Raw genomic sequence first — 22007 nt, 5'->3', positions numbered from 1 at the left:
AAATTAGAACTAGTGTAAGTAACAAGTCAATTTTTATCTTCCTGTTGAATTTGGTAGGTGATGTGTGTGTGTGTGAAGTCTAATTCCTTAGAGCAGGCTCCCCACCCCAGCCTTAGAGCTTCGCTCATAACATTTTATATTCTGTGAATTTGCCATGAAAGAAATTATTCTAGGATGTGGAAGATTGGGTCCTTCAGTACCTGACCTTCCTTGATGATGTGTAGAAAAAGCTTGCCTGATTCTTACCATTTCCTAACCAATGGTTATGTTTTATTTGCAAATTTAAGGAGAAAGAAGTGAAAAAATTACCTATAACACTTGTTGATTTTGAAGTTTTATGGTTTTTTTTTGATGGGGGAAGGCAGGGCAACTGAGGTTAAGTGACTTGCCCAAGGTCACAGAGCTAGTAAGCGTGTCAAATATCTGAGGTCAGAGTTGAACTCAGGTCCTCCTGACTCCAGGGCCGGTGCTCTACTCACTGCACCACCTAGCTGCCCCTGAAGTTATTTTTAAAGATAATTAATTAACATAGAAAAAGACTAAAAATGTCCTTTGTGGTATTCGCCTTTCACAGTTCCCATTGGTGCAAGCAATTTTTCTGTTAGATGATTTAGTAGGAAGTGGTTGAGTTGGAAAAGTGAATATTACTAGGGACTTGTGGTACTCTATAGCTGTAATGGAGGATGTCTTAAAAGTATTTTGGAATAGTTTGTATTTAATTCCGCAATTGAAACCATGTAGCATGTCTAAGAAAAATTCATGAAGGCATGAAATTTAAAGAGTACTTTCTGTCAGATAACTTCAAAGTGTGTATTTCTTTCACATGAGTTTCTGTAAAATAGATTAAAATTAGAAATTATGGAGAATTTGGCCAATTACTTTTTAAAAATAAGCACTTCTTTGGGTAGAAGAAAGCACCAATGGAACAGGGGAAAAAATGATATTACCCCAAAAGGATGATTAAGAGAGCATCATTACATCTGTGTGTATGTGTACACACACACACACACACACACACACACACACGCGCACACGCACGCACGCACGTCCTCATTACTTTCTCATCTTTAGAAAACCGTGAGAATGAGCTTATATATACATTAAAATTATCTGCTGCAAATACAAGAAAATAGGTTGGTTTTCTTAGGTTATTTTTTATAGCATACCATTTCTTTATAGTCACCCAACTGAAGGGAGTAAAGAAAAGATCTTCCAGTATCTACTGCTTATTGGTTACAAATTAAAAAATGGACTCAGAACAAAAACCAGCTGTGTTGTGATCATATCAGTTCCATCATTGAAAATTTTATGGCAGCTAGAGTTCTATTTCTCTTCTTCCATTTCCACAGGAGAATTACTTTGGAGAAGATGACATGTATATGGACTTTGAAGAAGTTATTTCCAGCCCTGTCTTATCGCTCTCCACTTCGTCCAGCTCTGGCTGGACTGCTGTGGGAATGGAACATGACAAAAAAGACAACGAGGCATCAGCCAAGCCAGTCCATCCCCTTACTTTGCGTCCTTGGGACATCACGGTGCTTGTGAACTTGTACAAGGTTCATGGACGCCTTCCTGTTGTAAGTCACGTGACAATGCACTATTTCCAGTGTGTACTCTAAATCAAGGCTTCTTAAACTTTTTCCACTCATGAATCCTTCAGAGCTTCTTAAGCTGTGGGTCACGACCCCCCAAATTCTTCATGTATCTGTTAAAAAGTTTCCTTTCTGTAAACTGAGTGAATGACTTTTCTCTGTAGTGGGTGTATGTTTTATTTTGGTGTATATTCATTGCTTTACTGTATGCTAAGGATTGTGTGGGGTGGGGGGGCACAAAGATAAGATAAATTAGACATGATCCCCATCCTTTAGGACCTTCATAGTCTTATGGGAAAAATTACGCAAATAAAGAGCTACTGTGTAAGATACAGATTGATAAAAATCATAAAAGAATTAGAAATAAAATACTGTGTAGGAGTTAAGAGGAGGAAAGCATTACTTCTGAAACATCGATAGTTTTTGAATTTAGTAGGAATTTTTTATGTACATTCCAGTATTTTTACTTTCTTTGGTTCCTGGGAAGTTGTGGAACATTTTATCTTAATAATTAGTATATTTCAGCCTCTACAATTTTCCTGGCCCTTGTTCATCTGTAAAATGAAGGGGTTAGATTAGATGACCTGTAGCTCCAAATCCTATAATCCTAGATTTAATTTTAAACCCCAGAACCAAGTGAAGTCCAGAACAGCTTATTGCTCTCTGTAGATCCTGTAGGGCCTCTAGAGGCTGACTCAGGAATAGGATTTTCTCAGAATTTCTGTTCTATGACAGCCCACTTGATACTAGGAGTCATCTTAGGATTTGCAAGATTGACTAAAGATTGGTTCAGGTGGTTCAGGGTCTAGGGCTAGGCAGTGAGGCCTCAGGCACTCGGAGGACAGATGACTCAATGCCAGGAAGCAGGGTGAGACTATATATGGAAATTAAATTCTGTGGGGTCAGCATTGCTCAATAAATTTAATTCCCCCTTGATTTGTGGAGTAGTTATTGCTGACCTTGGGGAAACACAAATAAACTCTATTTTTATGGTAATTACATAATAGTACAGTTTTTTCTTTATTTGGCTACAGAAATAGTAATACTGTGTTTTTCAGGCGCACGAGTTGCTTTGCATTCCTGATCATGTGTCTGTTCTGATTATGGCACTTTGTTTATCTTTTAGCATGGAAGCGCTGATGGTCCTGAATGTCCAACAGCTTTCTTGGAAAGATTATGTTTTGAAATGAAAAAAGGATTTAGAGAAACCATGCTGCAACTTGTTTTGTCCCCCTTAAATGTATTTGTGAATGACAACTACCAGGTAACATGAAATGGGGGTGGGGACAGCCAAAAAATCTATTGACTTCTCAGCTGATATTCTTAGAATCCTTGTGATGTGATAGACCCAGTGTATGGCTGTACTAATGAGGTGATTTCTCAATCCAGTGCGTTTAACCTATTGAATGGTAACTATTTAGAAGAGATACATTTCTGTAAGAGAGGGTGAATCTGTAAATGATCCCCTTTCCCAGTAATTTCCCATGTATATGATGTGTTAATATTTAAGAAGTGCTTTCCTTGCAACAGTTTTTTGAGGCAAATAGCGTTTTGCCAGTTTATAAATGACAAAACTGAGTTTGGCAGAGAGAGAGTGACTTGGCTGCAGTTACAAAGCTGAATATGTGAAAGGGGCTTAGAACCTGAGTGTCCCAGACAGGTGTCCAGCTCTCCTTCCACTGGACCTTGTTACTTCTTTATCAGGGCTCATTTTCATTGGTGCTCCTGAATCCATGAAAATGATAGGTCCTTTTTTTTTCTTTTTCTGCATTTTAAAGAGTTAGATGAATAACATCTTTTTTATTGTTAAAAGTCATATATGAGTTAACGGTATGAAATAATGCTTTACCAATTCTAATCCTGGATGAAAGGCAGAACATTAGCATATTAACTACTTTTGAATAGTGCCTGGAATTAACCATCTCCATATAAGCAGTTGTACTCACTTTTGGATGATTATATAGTTTACTTAGAAGATATTTTTGTAGCTTTCTTCAAAGATTTATTTACTGCCTTTTGAGCTAGTTTTTAAATAACAGCCAGCCTCATTAGGTAGTCAATATTGTCCATTCGTTCATTTGCTGTTCAGATTCTACTTGAAGAAATGACCTTACCCTAGGCTGCCTTTTTTTGGTTTGAAGCACTATACTGGGACACTCAGCTACCAACATTAGTTGGTGTGTTTTCTGGAAATCAAATTCGTTTTAAGATAAGATGAAGTAAAACATAAGAAAAATTTAAATTCTAGAAAATTATAACCACACATACATACACATAATATACATATACATAATACACGTACACATAGGTTTTGGATAATTTCTTGGAGATTATTTGTAGCCCTACTCCTCAGTTTATTTCTGATCTGTGAAAAATTGAGAGTTAACTATATGTTGGAAAAAACAATTCTTAAAGAGAGATTAAAGTAATCTTTCTTAAATGATGCATAAATCATAACTAAATAATTAGATGAACCATTATAGTTGTTTTTCAAGGGAAGATGGTGGGTGGGGAAGCCTCCTGTTTCCTTTCTTTGGAATTGAAAATAAAAGAATCATGGGGAAAGATGTGGAAGAGAGACAATTCCTCCTGAAGGAGTGGAGTAGGTAGAGAGGTCCTGTGAATCCTGAAAGCCACACTAAACCCATTGCACTATTAGGGGAAGCTTTTCCTTCCTCTGCCATCACTGAACTTGTGCTGTCTGTCTGCACTCACTGTCTCTGCTTTGTCCATTCCCCACTCAGCCCTTTCCAGTCTGGCTCCTGATCTCACCACGTGGCTCAGACTGTTCTCTGCAAGTTCGATAACCTTTTCTCAGTCTCTTCTTTCTTCACCTGTCTGTAGCATTTGAAGCTATTGATCACCCTTTTCTTCTCTATTCTCTCTCCCCTGGACTTTCCTGACAGTGCCCTGTCCTGGTTCTCCTCTACATGCCTAACTGCTCCTCAGTCTGCAGCGCTGAAGAGCACATATTGTGCCTCCATGACAGAGGTCCTTTGGGTATCCCCCAGATACCTGTCTTGGTCTTACTTCTTGTCTCTCGCTCTTTCTCTTGTGGTGTCCTCCTCCATTTCAGTGTCTCTGCTGATAGCAGCCAGCTTTACACCCCCAGCAGTGATCTCTCTCCAGAACTTTATTTCTGCATATCCAGGGATCTGTTAGACATGTCAGATTGAATGTTCTGGAGACATCTTAAACTCAGCATATCCAGAATTGAACTCATTATCTCTCCACCCAGATTTACCTGTCTTCCAGAAGTCCGCATTCTATAAGAGGTCCCACTATTCTTCTAGTCACTTGACTCTATGCCTCCTACCTCTGTGCCTGGAACACACTACTTCTCACCTCTACTTCAGAGCATCCTTTTCTTTGTTCAGGCTTCCATCACCTCCTTGTTGAATCTTTTCCTGAGCTCCTCAGCTGCTAACACTCTCCCTTTCAAACTACCTTGTATTTAACTATATTGTCCTTACTTGTGTTTATTCTCTTTATACTTTATATGTCATGGTTTATTTGTTCATCCAAATGTACATTTCTCATAAGCAGGGATTATTTCATTTATTGTGTTTCTATCTCAAACACCAACCTAGTTCTTGGCACATAGGCATATCTACCTTAATAAATGTTTCACTGATTGGAAAATGCTTTAATAGATCTAGAGGAAGAAAACCCCACAACCAAACCTCATCAGGCCTGTTTGTGGGTATTTGCTTCTGCCTTGGCTTATTCATTTAGTCATAGCTAGTGAAGCTTCAGTACAGAGGACCATAGGATCATTTATTTGTTTAGATCTGGAAGAGACCATAGAGGCCACCTTAATCTAACAGAAAATTACTATGCCATAAAGAAGGGTCAGAGTGAAGAATTCAGGCCTTACATGAACTAACAGAGTTTGAAGTAAGTAGAACCAAGAAAGTAATACACAGAAAAGTACACATCTACAATCAGGTTAACTGGAAGGAACCACAAAAGAACCATCGAGGGTGATTCCCCACCACCTCTAGAGGGTTAAACTGCCATGTCTCTGAGTAACCTAGACAATAGACACTTCTAATTTTTAAGATTTTCCTGATGTCAGTGAGTCAGTATTTGTTAAGCACATACGATATCTCTGGCCCTGTGCTTGGTGTTGGGAATGTGGTCTTTCCTGCGAGTTTACCACCTAATGGGGGAAGCTGATAAACAGGGATGAAGGAGTTAAGTTGGCCTTTTCAGAGCTAGAGAGAACAAGTATAATCTGTCTTCCTCATCCTACTCATTTGAGTACTTTCATGTTAACTCTGATTTCTTTTCTCCCTACTAGATATCCCTATTCCTTTCAACCAGTATTCATGTAGTTTCAAGGTGTTGACCTCCCTTATATACACTCTAGTGCGAGGTCTTGTGCCTCATAAAATGTTAATTCATTTTCCATTGTTTTGCAATATGTATTCAGAGATGTCTGGACTCATTTAGATGATTTAGAGACCATCTTCCCTTCCCTTATTAGTCTCTTACCTGTTCAGTTTAACTGGTTTTACTCAAGGTTCTTAACTTATTTTTCTTCCTCCTGTGATCTTTGATAATTTCTGCACTTTTTCTTTATGTTCCTCTATTGCTCACTCCCTTACTCCTTCCCTTTTATGTCAGATCCCCTGATGGCTCAACCTCAGAGCTCTCTTAGCCTCTTCACTTTTAACTGGCCATGGTCTTCACCTTCAAGTCACTTCTCAGGGTACAGAAGTGGCCTTAGCTGATTTAAGTCCTTCCTTGTGGCCTGGTGAACCCCAGCTGCCTCAGTTCCTTCTATTCTTTAGATCTCTGGCTGAGCATGCTTTCAGTGCAAGGAAACCATGCCTTCCTAGGCAGAGTGAGCTTCTGCTCTCCTGTACCTCCAACTCCTCCAAATAGTGTGGATGTTGGAGGGGAGGGGGAGAGTTGAGCTCTCTCATTTGTTGCAACAAAACAGTGGGATGAGGGCCGGAGTGGGGATACTGCTGGCAGAAACTTCAGCAGCAGCACAAGCCTTTCTGAGTGGATCTCAGAACACAAGTCCATGAGTCCATTTTTGCAGCATTGTCTAGGGGGTGGGAAGAGCTGTTGAATGAGCAAGTCAGGGATTAGAGATTAGGCTTATCTGCTTTTAATTTAACAAATTGTTACCTCTAGAATTATTGGTGTTTTAGCCAGTGGAAACAATTGCAATCAGTTTACTTCTTGGGCATAATTTTTATTTTGGGGAGCTTTGAGAGGTCATGGAGATCTGAGAAAATGTCTAATCGTCCATCTCATTGGTCATATGATCTATAAGTCTGGATGTGTGTTTAGAAATGAAGGTGATAGAAAAACAAAAGATTAAGTTTTCAGTGGTGTTTTTATTGTTTCTTTTGGTTTGTTGATGGGTACTTAGGGGTTACTAACCATCCTGACTACTTCTTTCAGGGTCAGGGACCATTTCAGAAAGTACAATTTTATTGCATATCTCTTTTGATAGTTTTAAAGTGTAATGACATACAGTCTTTTAGTACTCATTGTAATCTCTCTGTTGTTATCAGCAGCGACCTCCTGTGGATGAAGTGCTTAGAGAAGGTCACATCAGCTTGTCAGGTCTGCAGCTCCGAGCACATGCCATGTTTTCAGCAGAAGGTCTCCCTCTGGGAAGTGATTCCTTAGAATATGCATGGTTAATCGACATCCAGGCTGGGTGTCTAACAGCTAAGGTTACAGCACCACAGGTATGCTCAGTATTCAAGGTGGTCTTAATATTTCCTAATCCAGCCTTTTCTTTTATTGAAGTCAGTACTTAGAATGGCTGGAATAATGGGAAAGAGCCTGCTATTGTTCAATTGTTAAAAAATATTGATTCCCTAGGTACTGACTTTCTGTGGCTGTTGATAAGTGGTGAGGTTACTCCCTAAGTCCCTTTTATCCAGTTATAACCAGTTTAGAACTTGATCAGCAGATGGCAGAAAGGACTTCCCTTTTCGGGCCACGAGGGATGTGTTATATTGTTCTACTTGATGCTGTTGGGAATCGGAAATGTCCTTTGTTAGGAAATTCATGGCATCAACCTGATGTGTGAATCTGAGATGATAGAGACATACACAATTGTACTTCTCCACAATTGTAAAGAAATGGAAGCATAAGTGCCATGATAAGATAGACTTTGTGCGCTTCTTGTGCTTTTCCCGTATGGGTACATAGCATGGATCTCTCTGACAGCTGGACTTCCTGGGTGGATGTGTCTGGGGTGCAGAGCCAGAGAGCAGAGGCTGTGAGCTCTTAAAGCTTTAAGTCACCTCTGCTAAGCCATGATCCACAACACTTCATGGACCGCTCCTTCCTAATATAACTCTTCTTTAAAGAATTCAGTGTAGGATGGGCTGGGCAGCTAGCTGCCTGTCTTAGAGGAAAACACCCAAGAAGAGGGCCGCAGAACACAACACCTGTTTGAGGACAGGTCCTGTCCTTGTTTATTTTTCTCTGTGAGCATTTTAAAGGAGTGAAATACTTAAGAAGTAGTTATAATTTTTGGCACTCTAGCATATAATTATAGTATTAAAGATGAGTGGTGGAGAGATGACAGAGGGTCATGTCTCCAATGCCCCCCATCTTAAAGGTGAGGAAACTGAGGCCCACAGACGTTAGGGGACACAGGTATCATGCAGCAGAGCCAAGAGATGTGTGTGGAACCTCGGACTTCCAATCTGGCATTCTCTTCAGTCCACAGTCACTAGATGACCTGTGCATGCCTTTCTAGCTCTGATATGTTTTGTGATCCTGGGCCTCCAGGACCAGTGCACTTCCAGCTAGGCCACATTGCCTTCAAGTACATATGGGTATCAAGCCAACATTATTCACAACTGCTCATAGATGACTAAGCAAAATAAAGGAATTCGTATTAGTTTAATTAGGCTTCTGTTAAATTATAAAAGCATTTTCTCGTCATTGCCTCTTGTCAGGGCATTGTTTTACTTAAATATGGTAATTAGGTATTGTATGAAAGATAGGAAATGGTAACTTGGCCTGTTATGAGGTACAGACTGCTGGGTACTTTTGAGCTCAAAGAATTCAGTTACCAAGCAGGAGATCTTTACCTTGAAAAGAAATTATTGCTTTAGAAATTGCTGAAGTGGTTTCATTTAAAATTAAGATACTTTTCATTTTTTTTTTACATCACTTTGTCATTCATAAATGAAAGGCTGAAGAAGCAAAACAAATGATTTCAAGACACAAGAATAATTATGTTGTAGGTTGTTTGGTGGCAAGGAACTAACACTTTTTTCTTGTTATTTCAAGCTATGCTCACTTTTTTAGTAACCTCTTGAACTCAGTTACCTTGTTTACAATGCTAACTGTGCTATCAATCTGTCACTGTTTGCCCTATAGCTGGCATGTCTATTGGAATGGGGACAGACATTTGTTTTTCATGTGGTGTGTCGAGAATTTGAGCTGGAAAGACCAAAATCTGTAATATTATGTCAGCATGGAATCGATCGCCGCTTCTGTGAATCTAAGGTATTTCATTAGTTATACTGGTCATGCTGTGAATACATAGGCTTCTTAAATGGGGCTAACTTTAAGTTGAATGTCCTTTTCAGAAAAGATAGAATCTAAAATCTAGCTTTTTTCTCTCTTATTTTATAATCTGGAAAACTTTCCGTTAGCTTAATATTATGATTTTTAAATGCTGAGAATATAAAATTTTAAAAAAAATCCAAAAACCTTAGAGCAAATTTATAAAAGTATGAATAGCATGCTGTACATAGGTATGGTATTTTTTGACCTTTCACCTATGTAGCTCATTAGATCCTTACAATGACCTTGTAGGGCAGGAGATTATTCCTATTTGAAGGATGAAACAGAGGCAAAGATAAGTTAAATATAATTAAAAATTTTTCCCTGCAAAATAGCTATTCTCCTATTAATGAAATAAAAGTAATTTATATTACATGTAACACATATGTAGGTATAAATATATAAACATTAACATCTGTATTATATTATAGCAACAATGTTGCTAGTAGCTGTTGTGGGGGTGAAAGACCAACAAGACCAGCACACAGGAGGGCTGCTAGTACAGGTACTTTGATCTGCTCTTCTAAGGAAAGCAACTTCAAGGGGTTGACAGTCTCACTTTAATTAAACATACATATATCATTCACTTAGTTCAGGGGGAAAAGTCAGCACCCCGAACTTCAGAGCAAATACAGACAGAAACTACAAGCAGATCAACAGACGGGCTTTGTCTAATGAAGACATCACATAGTTACCAAAAAGAGAAGCACCAACATCTGGGTTTTCAAAGCTGGGGGGCTCTTAACAGTAGCTACCCAGAGTCTCATCTGGTCAAATCACATGACACTCTTACTGTGAGTGAGAGCCCCAGAACAAAACACTGACCTCAGATCTTATATACCTTGTTCAGGGTCAGAGGGTGTCACAACCACGTGATTCAAAACCATGTGACGCTTCTTCAGGTGTCATAACCATGCATGTAAGCTAGGCTTTCTTGTTTCTTCTTTTTTTTTTTCAGAGGAGTCCACAAAAAAGGGTTAACAACCCCTGCTTTATTTTTTTTAACATTTAGATTTTTTTATTTTTAGTTTACAACACTTAGTTTTACATGTTCTCGAGTTTCAAATTTTCTTCCCTTCCCTCCCCCGCTGAAAGACGGCATTCAGTCCCATATAGATTCTCCATAGACCTTCAATTAAACTTATTTACAAAATAGTCAAGTTGCAAAGGAGAATTATGACCAATGGAATGAATCATGAGAGAGAAGAAACAAAACCAAAAAAAAGAGAGAGAGCAAATAGTTTGCCCCAATCTGCGTTCAGACTCCACAGTTCTCTCTTTGGATGTAGCTTGCTCTCTCCATCATGAGTCCTTTGGAGCTGCCTTTGAGCCTTGCATTGCTGAGGAGAGCCAAGTCCATTAAAGTTGGTCATCACAGAATCAATGTGTCTGTGGATGTGTACAATGTTCTCCTGGTTCTGCTTCTCTTACTCAGCATCAGTTCATGTAGGCCTTTCCAGGTTATTGTGAAGTCCGCATCCTCCCCATTTCTTGTAGCACAATAGTATTCCATTACATTCATATACCATAACTTGTTCAGCTATTCTCCAATTGATGGGCATCCCCTTGATTTCCAGTTTTTTGCCACCACAAAAAGAGCTGCTATAAATGTTTTTGTACATTAATCAGGTCAAAGACTCTTGATTCAATCAAAGAAACAAAAGACAACAAAAAGTCCACTCTGCTTGCCATTACATTTGAAAGGCAAGACTCATCAAAGGTACTCGATTACCTTAGCATTCTAAAAGAGAAAACAAAAAAATCCCACTCTAATTATCATAACACACACACACACACACACACACACACACACACACACACACACGAATGAATGAATGAAAATTGGAATAAATCATCCCTTTCTCAAAGTGATAATATTCTGATACTCCTCTTATTTCCTTTATTTAGTTGTGTGTGTGTATGTGTGTGTGTGTGTGTGCGCATCTCCTTTGTTAACCTTTTCATCACAAAGCATTTTTTTTTCCCTAAACTTCATTAAAACTCTTCAGTTCCAATCATGAGATAAGATAAACTTTTTTGCGTTTACAGTTGCCAGCTCCTGCTTAGTCACACTAATGGAGTGTTTCCCTCAGATAAAGAAAAGTTTTACTTCATCACCCAAATATGCCTTCCCATACCCAAAGACTATTCATATTCTTATTTCTAGAGCAGAAATGTCAAGCTCATGGCCTCGTAATTGTGAAATGTTTGACAAAATAAATACAATACAACATAGATGATGTTGATTTGTGGTTTTCTAAGTCAGTGTTTGGCTGCAGGAATCCATTTCTATTTGAGTCTGATGCCCCTGCTGTAGAGGATCTAAGTGAAATATGAGGAAGGGCTGGAAGTGAGGGCAGAGCAGAAGGAAGAGTGAGGAGATGAGTAGGTAGGAAGAAACCTTTTTATCCACTCCATAGTATTATTCACGCCTAGCCATAGAAACCAATAGAAAAGCTCCAGGGAGCTGTGTGCTTACTTCAGAGACAAGAAGGAAAGAGAGAAATTGTGAAAGCTTCTGTTTCAGGCCTCCAGGCGAGGAGAGAACCCTTGATTAGAAAGAATGGGTACAGACAGCTGAGAGGCAGACAGGAAGAGTGATTCTGGCTCTGCTATGTAGAATTCACATCCCTTCCTTGGGTTTCATTTTCTTTACTTGTAAAATGAAGGAATTAGAATAGTGCTTAACACAGTTCCTGGCACATAGTAGACACTTAATAAATGTTTATTGAATTGACCAGATAGTCTTTGAGGCCCTTTCTGGTTCTAAGTCCTGTGATCCTGTGCACAAATCCTGAATTGTAACAATGAAACTTAATAATCTTCTGAATATGATTTTACACATTCAGCTACTCAGGTTTTTTCTTAAATAAGGAAAATCCTTTCATATATCAAATATTGACTGTTGGTAATCTTTTGTCACTCTAGATGAGTTGTGTTCCTGGACCTTGCTCAACCTCGGATGACTTGAAGTACACTATGACCCGCTTAGCCGTAGATGGTGCAGACCTTTATGTCGTGGAGCACGGCTGTGCTACCAATATAAGGGTAACCAGTTTTGTCTCATGCCTTATGGATTGATGGGCCTTTTCATTTCTGGAAATGGAGAAATGAACCAATTCCTGTTTGTGTTCAAATGAACTTCCATATTGGTAGTAAATTTTATATATGTCTTATGTTTCTTTAAAATGCCCTTGATTTTTACCAGAGAGCTTTTTTAAAATTATTTTTTCAAACATTCCCTTTGTTCTCAATTAGTTTTCAGTGTTTCTTTTATCACACGATATTGTAAATCACTGCCCATTTCCTCACGCCCCATTTCCTTTTCTCTTTCCATGTTTTACGCTCCTTTTCTTATAGCTAGATTATTTTTTGCTGCCATGTGTCTTTGTTTTTATTTTGGTGTTATTGCTTCTCTTGTCCTTGTTTTCCAGTTAATATTCTTTCCTTTTGTGCTTGTTATCCCCTTAATTCTTCTTAGCTGTTTTTTGCATTACTCTCCCTGCTCTGTCTCCAACTTTATTCTGAGCTCCCTTCCTCTTTTACCTTTCTTTCTTTTTTTCCAAACTTCCTCCCCCCCACCCCCAGTCCCTTATTTTCCTTAGGAATTGCGTGAGCAATATTTTGAGTAACTGCACGAATGGTGAATGATGATCAGGTGGACATCTGTCAGAACGTTACCGTTAGGCTTGTAACAAGTGGTGTCTTCCTAATGTGCAATAGATACTATTACGTATCACTGAATAATACTTTAATGCTTTAAAAATATTTATGTAAGAAAGGTGATTTGAAGAAATGAGAGGGAAAAGAGGCAGGAAGCTCAGAATAAAGTTGGGCAGGGGAGAGCAAATTCCAAAAATAGGTGAAAAGGAGAAGGAGGAAACACTAATCACAAAAAGAAGGAAAATGGCACATAAGGACAAAGGAAGCAGCTGAACCAAAGTGAAGATATGTAAGGTAACAAGATACAAGGAAAAAGAGAATGAGAAAAGGAAATGGTTAAAATAGGTGGTGACAGGCCCACACTGGATCGGCTGTGCGCTGGGGGCGGGGGCTGTGCCTTCCTTACCTTCCTCCTCTCCCAGTCTGTCCAACACAGGACTTTTCCCATGGGAGGTGATTCATAAATGGTGGTTGAGGTTACCACTGAGTCAGTGTGACCTAGTGGCCAGAGGACTGGATGTGGAGTCTGAGGACCTCACCTCAGATCTTGGCTCTTCTCCCACTTCTAGCCTGGGTGACCCTTGGGCACGTCCATTTGCTTATTTGTAAAATATAGGGATGGACTGAGAGCACCCACCTCTCACTTTCCTCCCAGGTTGTAAACTGGCCTACCCTGTTGTGGGTCCTTAGTTAAAGGAGGTGCCACTAGAGGAGGATGGAGAAGAACCACAGACATTGTTAGAGCAGTGGAGAAGGGGCCTCTATTTGGGATTGTTGCCCATTCTATTCCATGTTTGATGAGTAGATATGGATGATACCATTCAAATGGACATACCCTAGCTGAGCCCTCTTGCAGTAGCCACACAACACAGTTCCTAGGTTTCATCCCATGATTCATACAGTTTAATAGTCAAGCTTCTGATCTGTCATGTACACAGGTGGATTGACCAAAAATTATTATCGTGCTTCCTATATCTGTGGCTGTGATCTCCAAATACTTGCTTTGGAGAGCGAGCCTTGATAATCTGGCAATGGACAGAGCAGATTGGAGTCGGAGAGAAAAAATTTCTGTGTCTCTAAGCCAAGAGAGACATTGCTTTGACATTTGATGTGGGAAAATGTCAGTGGTGCTACTGGTTGACTCTGCTAGTCAAAAGGCATGCTTTATAATGAATTTCCTAGAGGGTAGGGAGAGTTTTATTCATTCAGGTGAAGTGAGAAATCTAGATCGTTTTTTAAGCAAACCCACTATTCTCTAATCTGTTGTAACTTATCCAATTTTGGTTATAATGATTTAAGATGTTATTTCATTTTCTTTTCCATTGCATTCTTTAGATGGGTGCCATACGCGTTGCCAACTGTAATCTCCATAATCAGTCAGTTGGGGAAGGGATAAGTGCTGCAATCCAAGATTTTCAAGTGAGACAGTACATCGAGCAATTGAGTAATTGTAGAATAGGGCTTCAGCCGGCACTCCTGCGGAGGGCATATTGGCTCGAGGCGGGATCCATCAATGTCGGGCTCGTCACTGTGGACATCGCGCTAGCTGCCGATCACCATTCCAAACATGAGGTGCAAAGACATTTCTTAGAAACTCATGACAGGAGAACCAAGAGGTGAGGAAAAGTTTTGGGAATGAGGACATTCACATAGTAGACAGCTCCCTTATATGTTTGTTGTTTACAGTTCAAATGGGTAGAATGGTTGGGGTTTTTGTTTTGTTGCTTAAATTATTTCTTTTCTAATCAGTATTGTAGCAAGCATTAGCAGTGCGAATGGAGAATCCTCTCGCCAGTTGTTAATGAAGCTGATATTGATAAGTGTGATCACAGGCAGCCCAGTTTGGTTCTCATTGTTTTCCACTATTGGAAAAAGCAACTGAAAGTGTATACTCTACATAGAATGCTATACTATATAATACTACAATACTATACCTCTCTCTCTCTCTCTCCCCCACCTTTTCATACACACACACACACACACACACACACTATAATTTATTTTTTTTAATTTAATAGCATTTTATTTTTCCAATTACATGTAAAGGCAATTTTTAACATTTGTTTTCTGAAAGATTTTGAGATCCAAATTTTTCTCCCTCCCTCTTCCCACACAGAAAGGTTGACAATGAGTGTTTTATGATTGTAGGTGAATGTTCTTGGGATTTGTCTTTGCTCCCCAGGCTGTGGTTTTTGTGGCCAGATGATGGTGTGAAGAATAAAAGGAGCCGGAACAAGTGTGGCTGTTTAGGAGGCTGCAGGTTCTTTGGGGGCACGGCTACCGGCCTGGACTTCTTCAAGCTGGAAGAGCTCACTCCCTCCAGCAGTTCGGCCTTTTCTAGCACAAGTGCGGAGTCTGACAGGTGTTACGGGCAGTCTCTCCTGCAGCCTGGAGAATGGATCATCACCAAAGAAATACCCAAAATTGTTGACAGTAAGAGCATGGATTATTCTTTCATTTATAGTATTGATGTGATGTGCAGGTATATCTCACAGTAGCTGAGAGTGAAATCTCATTGTCCAAACCTCCCTATTGCTCAAGTTCGGTAAATCGCTTCATTCTGCTGGCAAGAGGACAGAGAAATAATAAAGTCAAAATGAAGCACGACACAGAAGGGCAGAAGTAAGCTTTCTGTGCTTGTTTACTTTGCAGTTTGTAGGGACATGCATGCTGTGCTTTTTTGATACAATCTGAATATTTGATCAAACTGTGACGTGATTTGAGGCACAACTTTAGAGTATTTATGATTTAAGGTAAAACAGCTTTCATGCCTTCTATTTGTGTGTGTGTGTGTGTGTGTGTGTGTGTGTGTGTAAATCCGCCATTGTAGTTTTTCACATCATTTCTTCGAGAATGAATTCAGATACACCTTGCTCCACATTATCACAACCTCTGTGGTTCGGTTTTATGTTGCCAAATGATTTTGCAGCATTGATTCCAGAGATGTTAGATTGGAAGTGTCTGCCATAGAAATTTGGGCCTCTTAGAAGAGAATCCCTCGTTGCCTAACTTCCTTGGCACTTTAGGATGGCACAGTATAAGGACCACCTTTCTCCTCCAGTTCCTCTACTGAGGGAAGTATATTGTAAGGCACGAAACTATACGAATCTTGGCCATAGTGCTTATCGATCATGCTAATAATAACAATGGTGACTGTTCAGGTGTCTCTAAATGCCTTTCCTATGAAGGTCTTCAGAAAGAGTGGAGAATTAGGATCTCATTTACTTTTCTTAGATTTGTGCGACTATACAGAAGAATACAATTAATAAATATTGTCCACTATTTTTGGACATGTTCTCCTCTCTTTCTGCAGAGCTTTCTAATGTCAAGCCTGGCTTAAGAGAAGAAATTGAGAATTTCTAATGGGCTTGTGTGAAAACAAGCTTTTAGCTAACCTTTTTGCCTAGTGTTAAAATTGTTCATTATATACCTTAAGGAGCTTACATTCTATTGAAGGGAAACAGTTTGAACAAAGAGAAGTAAATGTACCATATATACAGAGACCTCTCCTAGGAGAGGGGACATGAGCTGCAGGGGGATTAGGATGGGCCTGGCAGAAGGGAGGAAAGAAGGCATCCCACCATGATTGGCACACAGTTGGCCGAGTGCTGCTGCTGTACAGGAAACAAAAAAGGGCCCATGTGGTGGGGTTTGGAGTGTGGGCACAAGAGCCAAGGGCAGTCAAAGCGACTAGTCATTGTAGTTGGTTGGTTGGCTAGAATGAAGGTAAATCCTCATACAAAAGTAGTTATAGAAACAGACACCAAATTGGCCCACCTAAACCTAAAGAAGGGGGCAGAATTGGTCCCCACTTCCAGTGCCTGTAGATACTATATATCTGGTAGTGGTGGGCATTCTGAAGAGTTAGTAACATCTTAACTGGAAGCCATTTCTTATCCGTGTTGTTCCATTGAGGATCAGAAGAGAGTGCTCTTATCAGTCATGATTGATTCTGCCTGGAAGGCGAGTGTAGAAGAGGCTCCATGTCCTGAGTACTTAGTAAATCCAAGTTACTTGATACAGAAGGCAGTTGGGCTCATTTTCCCTATGACTTTTCTAATTTTTATATTCAGTAAATTAAGGTTTTCGTAAGGGGCCTTTGGTTCTTCTGTGGATTCGTGACACTCCATCCAGACTTTGGCATCCTGTGGGATTCTTGTTCATGTCCTTTAAATTCTCCGTAGATAAATCTCCTTGAACATTCTGGAGGCCTTCCTGTAGGTCATGGACCCTTAGTCTGTTTTGTTTCGTGGAGTATCTGGAGCAATCTGGTGAAGCTTTCTCAAAATAGTGGGTTTAAATGCATTTTAAAAATGCACAGGATTACAAAGGAAGCAGGACATTGAAATAAAGATATAATCTTTTTTCCTTATCTAAGTTCATGGCCCTCTGAAGTCTCTCCATGGGGTCTTTGGAGGTCTTTAAACCCCAGGTTAAGTACCCCTCCCCTGAGGTACAAGCATTGCACTTGGCTGTCCATCTGAAACCCCATCTGAAACCAATCCATCTTTTCCAAGTATACATTTCCTGAATGTTACTTTTTATGCCACTTTTGGTACACAAATCAACACTTAGCAAAATCATGCAGCCCATTTATGCCCACCATCTGTTCTTCTATTGCCCTCTGGTCACCTGTAATTTTGATTCTGTAGGGGTTATCATGTTTTAAGGTTTGTAGCCATATAACATTGCTAGAAGTATATTGATGATAAAAAGAGATTTTTGTTTCATGAAGCCCTTTGGGATCATCAAATGTGAGGTATAATTTTCCAAATTTAATCTTCTCTGCTATTCAGTTCTGGCCTTGGCTGGTTGTACATCTGCAGTTAATGCCCAGGATTCATGTACAGGTGAACTCGACTCAGTGGATTTTCCATTTGCCTGTGTGACATTGTTCGGACAATTGGTTTTTCTGTAGATTGTTAGGCTGGCACTGATTTTTTTTTTTGAGTGATTGTGGATGTCCTTCAGGCGGCTCTGTGATATTCGGCGGCGTAAGATAGGCAGCGTGTTTGCATCCACAGCAGGAGCATCTGGGGATCTTCAGTGTCAGTGAGGAATCTCCTGTGACTCACATGATGAGTATTTGGAAGCACCTACCCCAAAAGAAGGTCTTACGATTTCAGTGTATGCGTGAGGGGTTGAAAAATAACCTTTACGGCTGCTTTCCAGAGTTTCAGTTCTCTCTCTTCACATGATCCTGTGACCTGCTTATTGAGCTCTGGTCTCTCTCATGACCCCCAGTCTCACATCTTCAGCAGCCTGTTAGCCATCTCGAACCATATGGCCCATAGACATCTGAAACTCAGAGTTCCGATCTTTCCTTTCAATCCCTTCCTTCTTCTGAAGTTCCCTAGGGTCACAGCCCAGGCGCTGTCCTCATCTCCTCACTCTCAACCCATCAGGGCATGACTCTGTGGCCCAGTCCCATCATGCCCACCTTCACGCCGTCTCTCAGCTCACCTTCTCTCCTGTGCCACCCTTGTAGTGCAGGGCCTTAGCCCTGCACACCTGGACTGTTGCAAGGGCTCTTTAGGCTTCACGTCTCTCCCCACTCTAGTCCATCTTCCACTCAGCTGCCAAAGATCTGACCATGTCGCTCCCCTCCTCAGTAACTTCCAGTGGCTTCCTTCTTCCTCCAGCATCACTTAGAAAACCCTTTGGTCTTTCAAGCCCCTCTCCCCACCTGGCCTCTTCCTGCCTTCCCAGTTGGCTTACATGTTACTCCCCACTCTACACCCTAGGCTCCAGGTGCACTGGCTGTCTCGTTCCCACAGGACTCTTGGTCCTCCATCTCCTAACTGCCTTTTCCGTGCCTGGGATGCCTTCCCTCCTTGTGTCTGCCTCTTAGCTTCCTTCAAGACTCAGCCCAAATCCTGCCTTGTGCCAGAAGACATTTCCATCCTCTCCCTGATCCCCTCTCTTCCTGCCAGGCTAGTGCCTTTCCCTGAAACCGTCTCCAGTTTATCCTGCATATACCTTGTATTTACTTCCTTGTCAGCATGTTGTCTCCCCCAGTAGAGTGGGCGCACCTGGACCCCAGCACATTAGGGTTTGTACCTTTCTTTGTATGGCTGGGACTTAGCACCTGTCACACAGTCAGATAACATTTAATAAAAGCCTATATATCCCAGACACGCAGTAGGTGCTTAATTAATGCTTGTCGAATTGTCTGTGTGCTTTATAATAAAAAGTCAGCACAGCAGGGGCTTATATTCCCACTTAGTTGTGTAACTGTGAAGATGGGCCCAACTGTAGAACATCTCTCATGAACGCCTTGCTGTTTCCTGCTCAGGTGTTTTTTGGGAAGACTCTTGTATTCTCTAGGTGTCTCCTGAAGGGTTTATGCAAGTGAAGACCAGAGACATGAGAAGGTTGTCACCAGTAGGTCCTCTTAATTGGTAGAGGCGGGGGTGTTAGGTGTTGATCATCCTCCCATGGCTTGGGCCTCTCTTCCCCTCGTTGTCGTTCAAATTGATTTTTCCATTTCCTCATGTGAATGCATAGGGGACTGAAGTGGAAAGCATTCAGAGAGCCTCACTCTGTGGGCCCTGATGGGAATTGTTAGAACAGTGCTGTGCTGAGGCATCCTTTGCATCTGTTACTTTTCTTTCAGTTTCATCTGCAAATGCTCTTAGCAGTCTCAGTCAGCAAGCATTAATTAAGCACCAGCTGTATGTGACGCACCACACTAGAGACTGAGAGTACAAGTATAAAAGGAACACAATGCTGACATGTATAGGCTTCAGTCAGTATGGCCTGGCTTAATCGATCTTCACACCAAGGAAATAAATAAAGCCCAGATCAATAACCAGTTCCTTTCTGTGCGGTAAAATGTAGGCATTTTCACCTTTGCTGCATTGTTTACTGCTTGCCGAACAGCACCATCTGACTTATCTTCAAGGAAATCGTCACGATATGAAGTGGTGGAGCATCTGAATGCCATAATGAGCAGGCCTTGGGTGGCTTTCACTTCTTAATCCCAAATAATATTTTTCCAACACTTTTTTTACTGTTACCCCCTATGTTTATCTTTAAATCGAAGTCTCAGAGTATTAATATATATGCATGTATGTGTTGACTGCTTTCCTGTAAATTGTCATTTCCAGGACAGCTAGATGGCAGAATAGAGAGAGCCTTGGAGTCAGGAAAATCAGAGTTCAAATCCAGTCTCAGAGACTTAACTAGCTGTGTGACCCTGGCCGAGTCACTTAACCACTGCCTGCCTGCATTTCCTCATCTGTAAAATGGAGATAAAGAATAGCACCTTCCTCCAATGAAATAATATTTGTAAAGTGCTTAGCACAGTGCTGGGCACATAATAAGCACTACTTAAATGTTAGCCATCGTCATCATCATTCTTACCAAATAATAAAATATGAATTAGGAAAAAATGGGCTCCCACAGCTATCAACTACACCGTGGATAGTTTGGCTTCCTTTTGTGACAGATTCGGCTCTGTACCCTTCTACCTCTGTTAGCCTCCCTCCAGTTCCCACATGTCACAGTGAGGTAGCTTTGTAGTTGGGAGCTCTCCACATTTGTCCAAAAACCTCCTAGATCCTCATCATTCTTCTAACACTGGTGGGGGGCAGTCAGTCAGCAAGTATTTGTGAAGGGCAGGAACCAGCTTGACTTTTAAGATACTAAAATTATTAACATAATCCTCTTAAAATACAAATCTTTTTCTGTTTAGGTAAAATAAATGGGACAAAAAGGAAAGACTGGGAGAGCAAGTCTGTAGGGATCGAAGTAGAGAGGAAAGCTCCCTCCCTGAGCCTTCAAGTGCCTCTGCGTTCCCACAGCTCATCCTCTTCCTCTGAGGAGAACAGCAGTTCCAGCGCAGCCCAGCCCTTGTTAGCCGGGGACAAAGAGAGTCCTTCCTCTGGCGCGGAGGAGCCCATGGTTCAGAAGGACACTTTGCTTACCTCCAAAAGAGAAGATGGCCCAGGAAGGTGAGGGTTTGCCTGATAACAGGTTCCTTTTGAAGCTTGCTAAAGCACTGATGGGTGGAAGCAGGTCTTTTAAAATATAGCTGTCCTCCAAGTTAGGGCAGGTCTCACCTGAGAAATAGCCTTCTCTCTTGTAAAAGCCCTTTCACATGAGGGCATTTACTTTATTTGTCAAAGCCACATCTGGATTGCATCATGTGAGTATGGTACTAATTACAATTTTGTTTTTTGTTTTAGTGTTCCTACAGAAGTTTCAGGAAATAGTCCTGTTTCTCCAAATACTCAGGATAAGTCTGGAGTTCAGTCTCCCCTCAGGTCCCCCTTAAAGCGACAAGCGTCTGTGTGTTCCACCCGGCTTGGAAGTACCAAGAGCCTGACCGCGGCTTTCTATGGTGACAAGCAGCCTGTGACAGTTGGGGTTCAGTTCAGCAGCGACGTCTCCCGGAGTGATGAGAACGTGCTCGATTCCCCCAAACAGAGGAGGAGCTTTGGCTCCTTCCCATACACACCATCAGCAGACTCAAATTCATTTCATCAGTACCGCTCAATGGATTCCAGCATGTCAATGGCTGATAGTGAAGCCTATTTTTCTGCAGCTGAAGAATTTGAACCAATAAGCAGCGACGAAGGCCCAGGAACTTATCCTGGGCGGAAAAAAAAGAAAAAGCAGGCGCAGCAGATTGACTATAGCAGGGGCTCCATCTACCACAGTGTTGAAGGACCCCTCTCGGGCCATGGAGAAAGCATTCAGGATGCACAGACTCTGCCCATCAAAGCTCATCCTTCCCAGGCCTCTTTTGTTTCCGCCCTGGGAGGTGATGATGAGCTTGGAGAACACCTATATATGATGGAAGGAGAGAAAACTGAGAGGGAGCAGATCACAGCTCAGCAGCCTGTCATGAGCTGTTATCAGACTTACCTTACTCAATTCCAGGTGATTAATTGGTTAGTTAAGCACCCCACAAACAAAAGAACCTCGAAGTCCTCATTGCACCGACCCTTAGATCTGGATACGCCAACCAGTGAAGAAAGCTCCTCCTCTTTTGAAAACCTCTCTGTCCCAACTTTCAAGGTATGCCATGGTGTAGACATTTGTGGGGGTAGAGGTGGGGAGGAGGGTGACAGCAACTTGATTTCTTTATTGAATATCTGAATATCAGAATATCTGTAGACAAAAATACTGTTTAAACATACAGTTGTGGAGAAGTAAAAGATGTTAAGACATGTCTGTTTGATACACAAC

General features: G+C 41.0%; 1 protein-coding gene across 1 annotated transcript in view; it reads left to right on the top strand.

Annotated features, from left to right (window-relative positions):
* KIAA1109 (KIAA1109 ortholog) overlaps nucleotides 1–22007 on the top strand; it is a 211491-nt gene that overhangs the window by 71880 nt on the left and 117604 nt on the right. The window contains exons 21-29 of the mRNA XM_036763063.1: nucleotides 1350–1577; nucleotides 2719–2856; nucleotides 7127–7306; nucleotides 8961–9089; nucleotides 12078–12197; nucleotides 14148–14428; nucleotides 14995–15245; nucleotides 20509–20767; nucleotides 21002–21836. Of these exons, the coding sequence (XP_036618958.1) occupies nucleotides 1350–1577; nucleotides 2719–2856; nucleotides 7127–7306; nucleotides 8961–9089; nucleotides 12078–12197; nucleotides 14148–14428; nucleotides 14995–15245; nucleotides 20509–20767; nucleotides 21002–21836 (2421 nt within the window). The remainder of the gene's footprint in view (nucleotides 1–1349; nucleotides 1578–2718; nucleotides 2857–7126; nucleotides 7307–8960; nucleotides 9090–12077; nucleotides 12198–14147; nucleotides 14429–14994; nucleotides 15246–20508; nucleotides 20768–21001; nucleotides 21837–22007) is intronic.

Source organism: Trichosurus vulpecula, chromosome 6, assembly GCF_011100635.1.
Source record: "Trichosurus vulpecula isolate mTriVul1 chromosome 6, mTriVul1.pri, whole genome shotgun sequence".
NCBI lineage: Eukaryota > Metazoa > Chordata > Mammalia > Diprotodontia > Phalangeridae > Trichosurus > Trichosurus vulpecula.
This window is presented reverse-complemented; position numbering and strand designations above follow the sequence as displayed.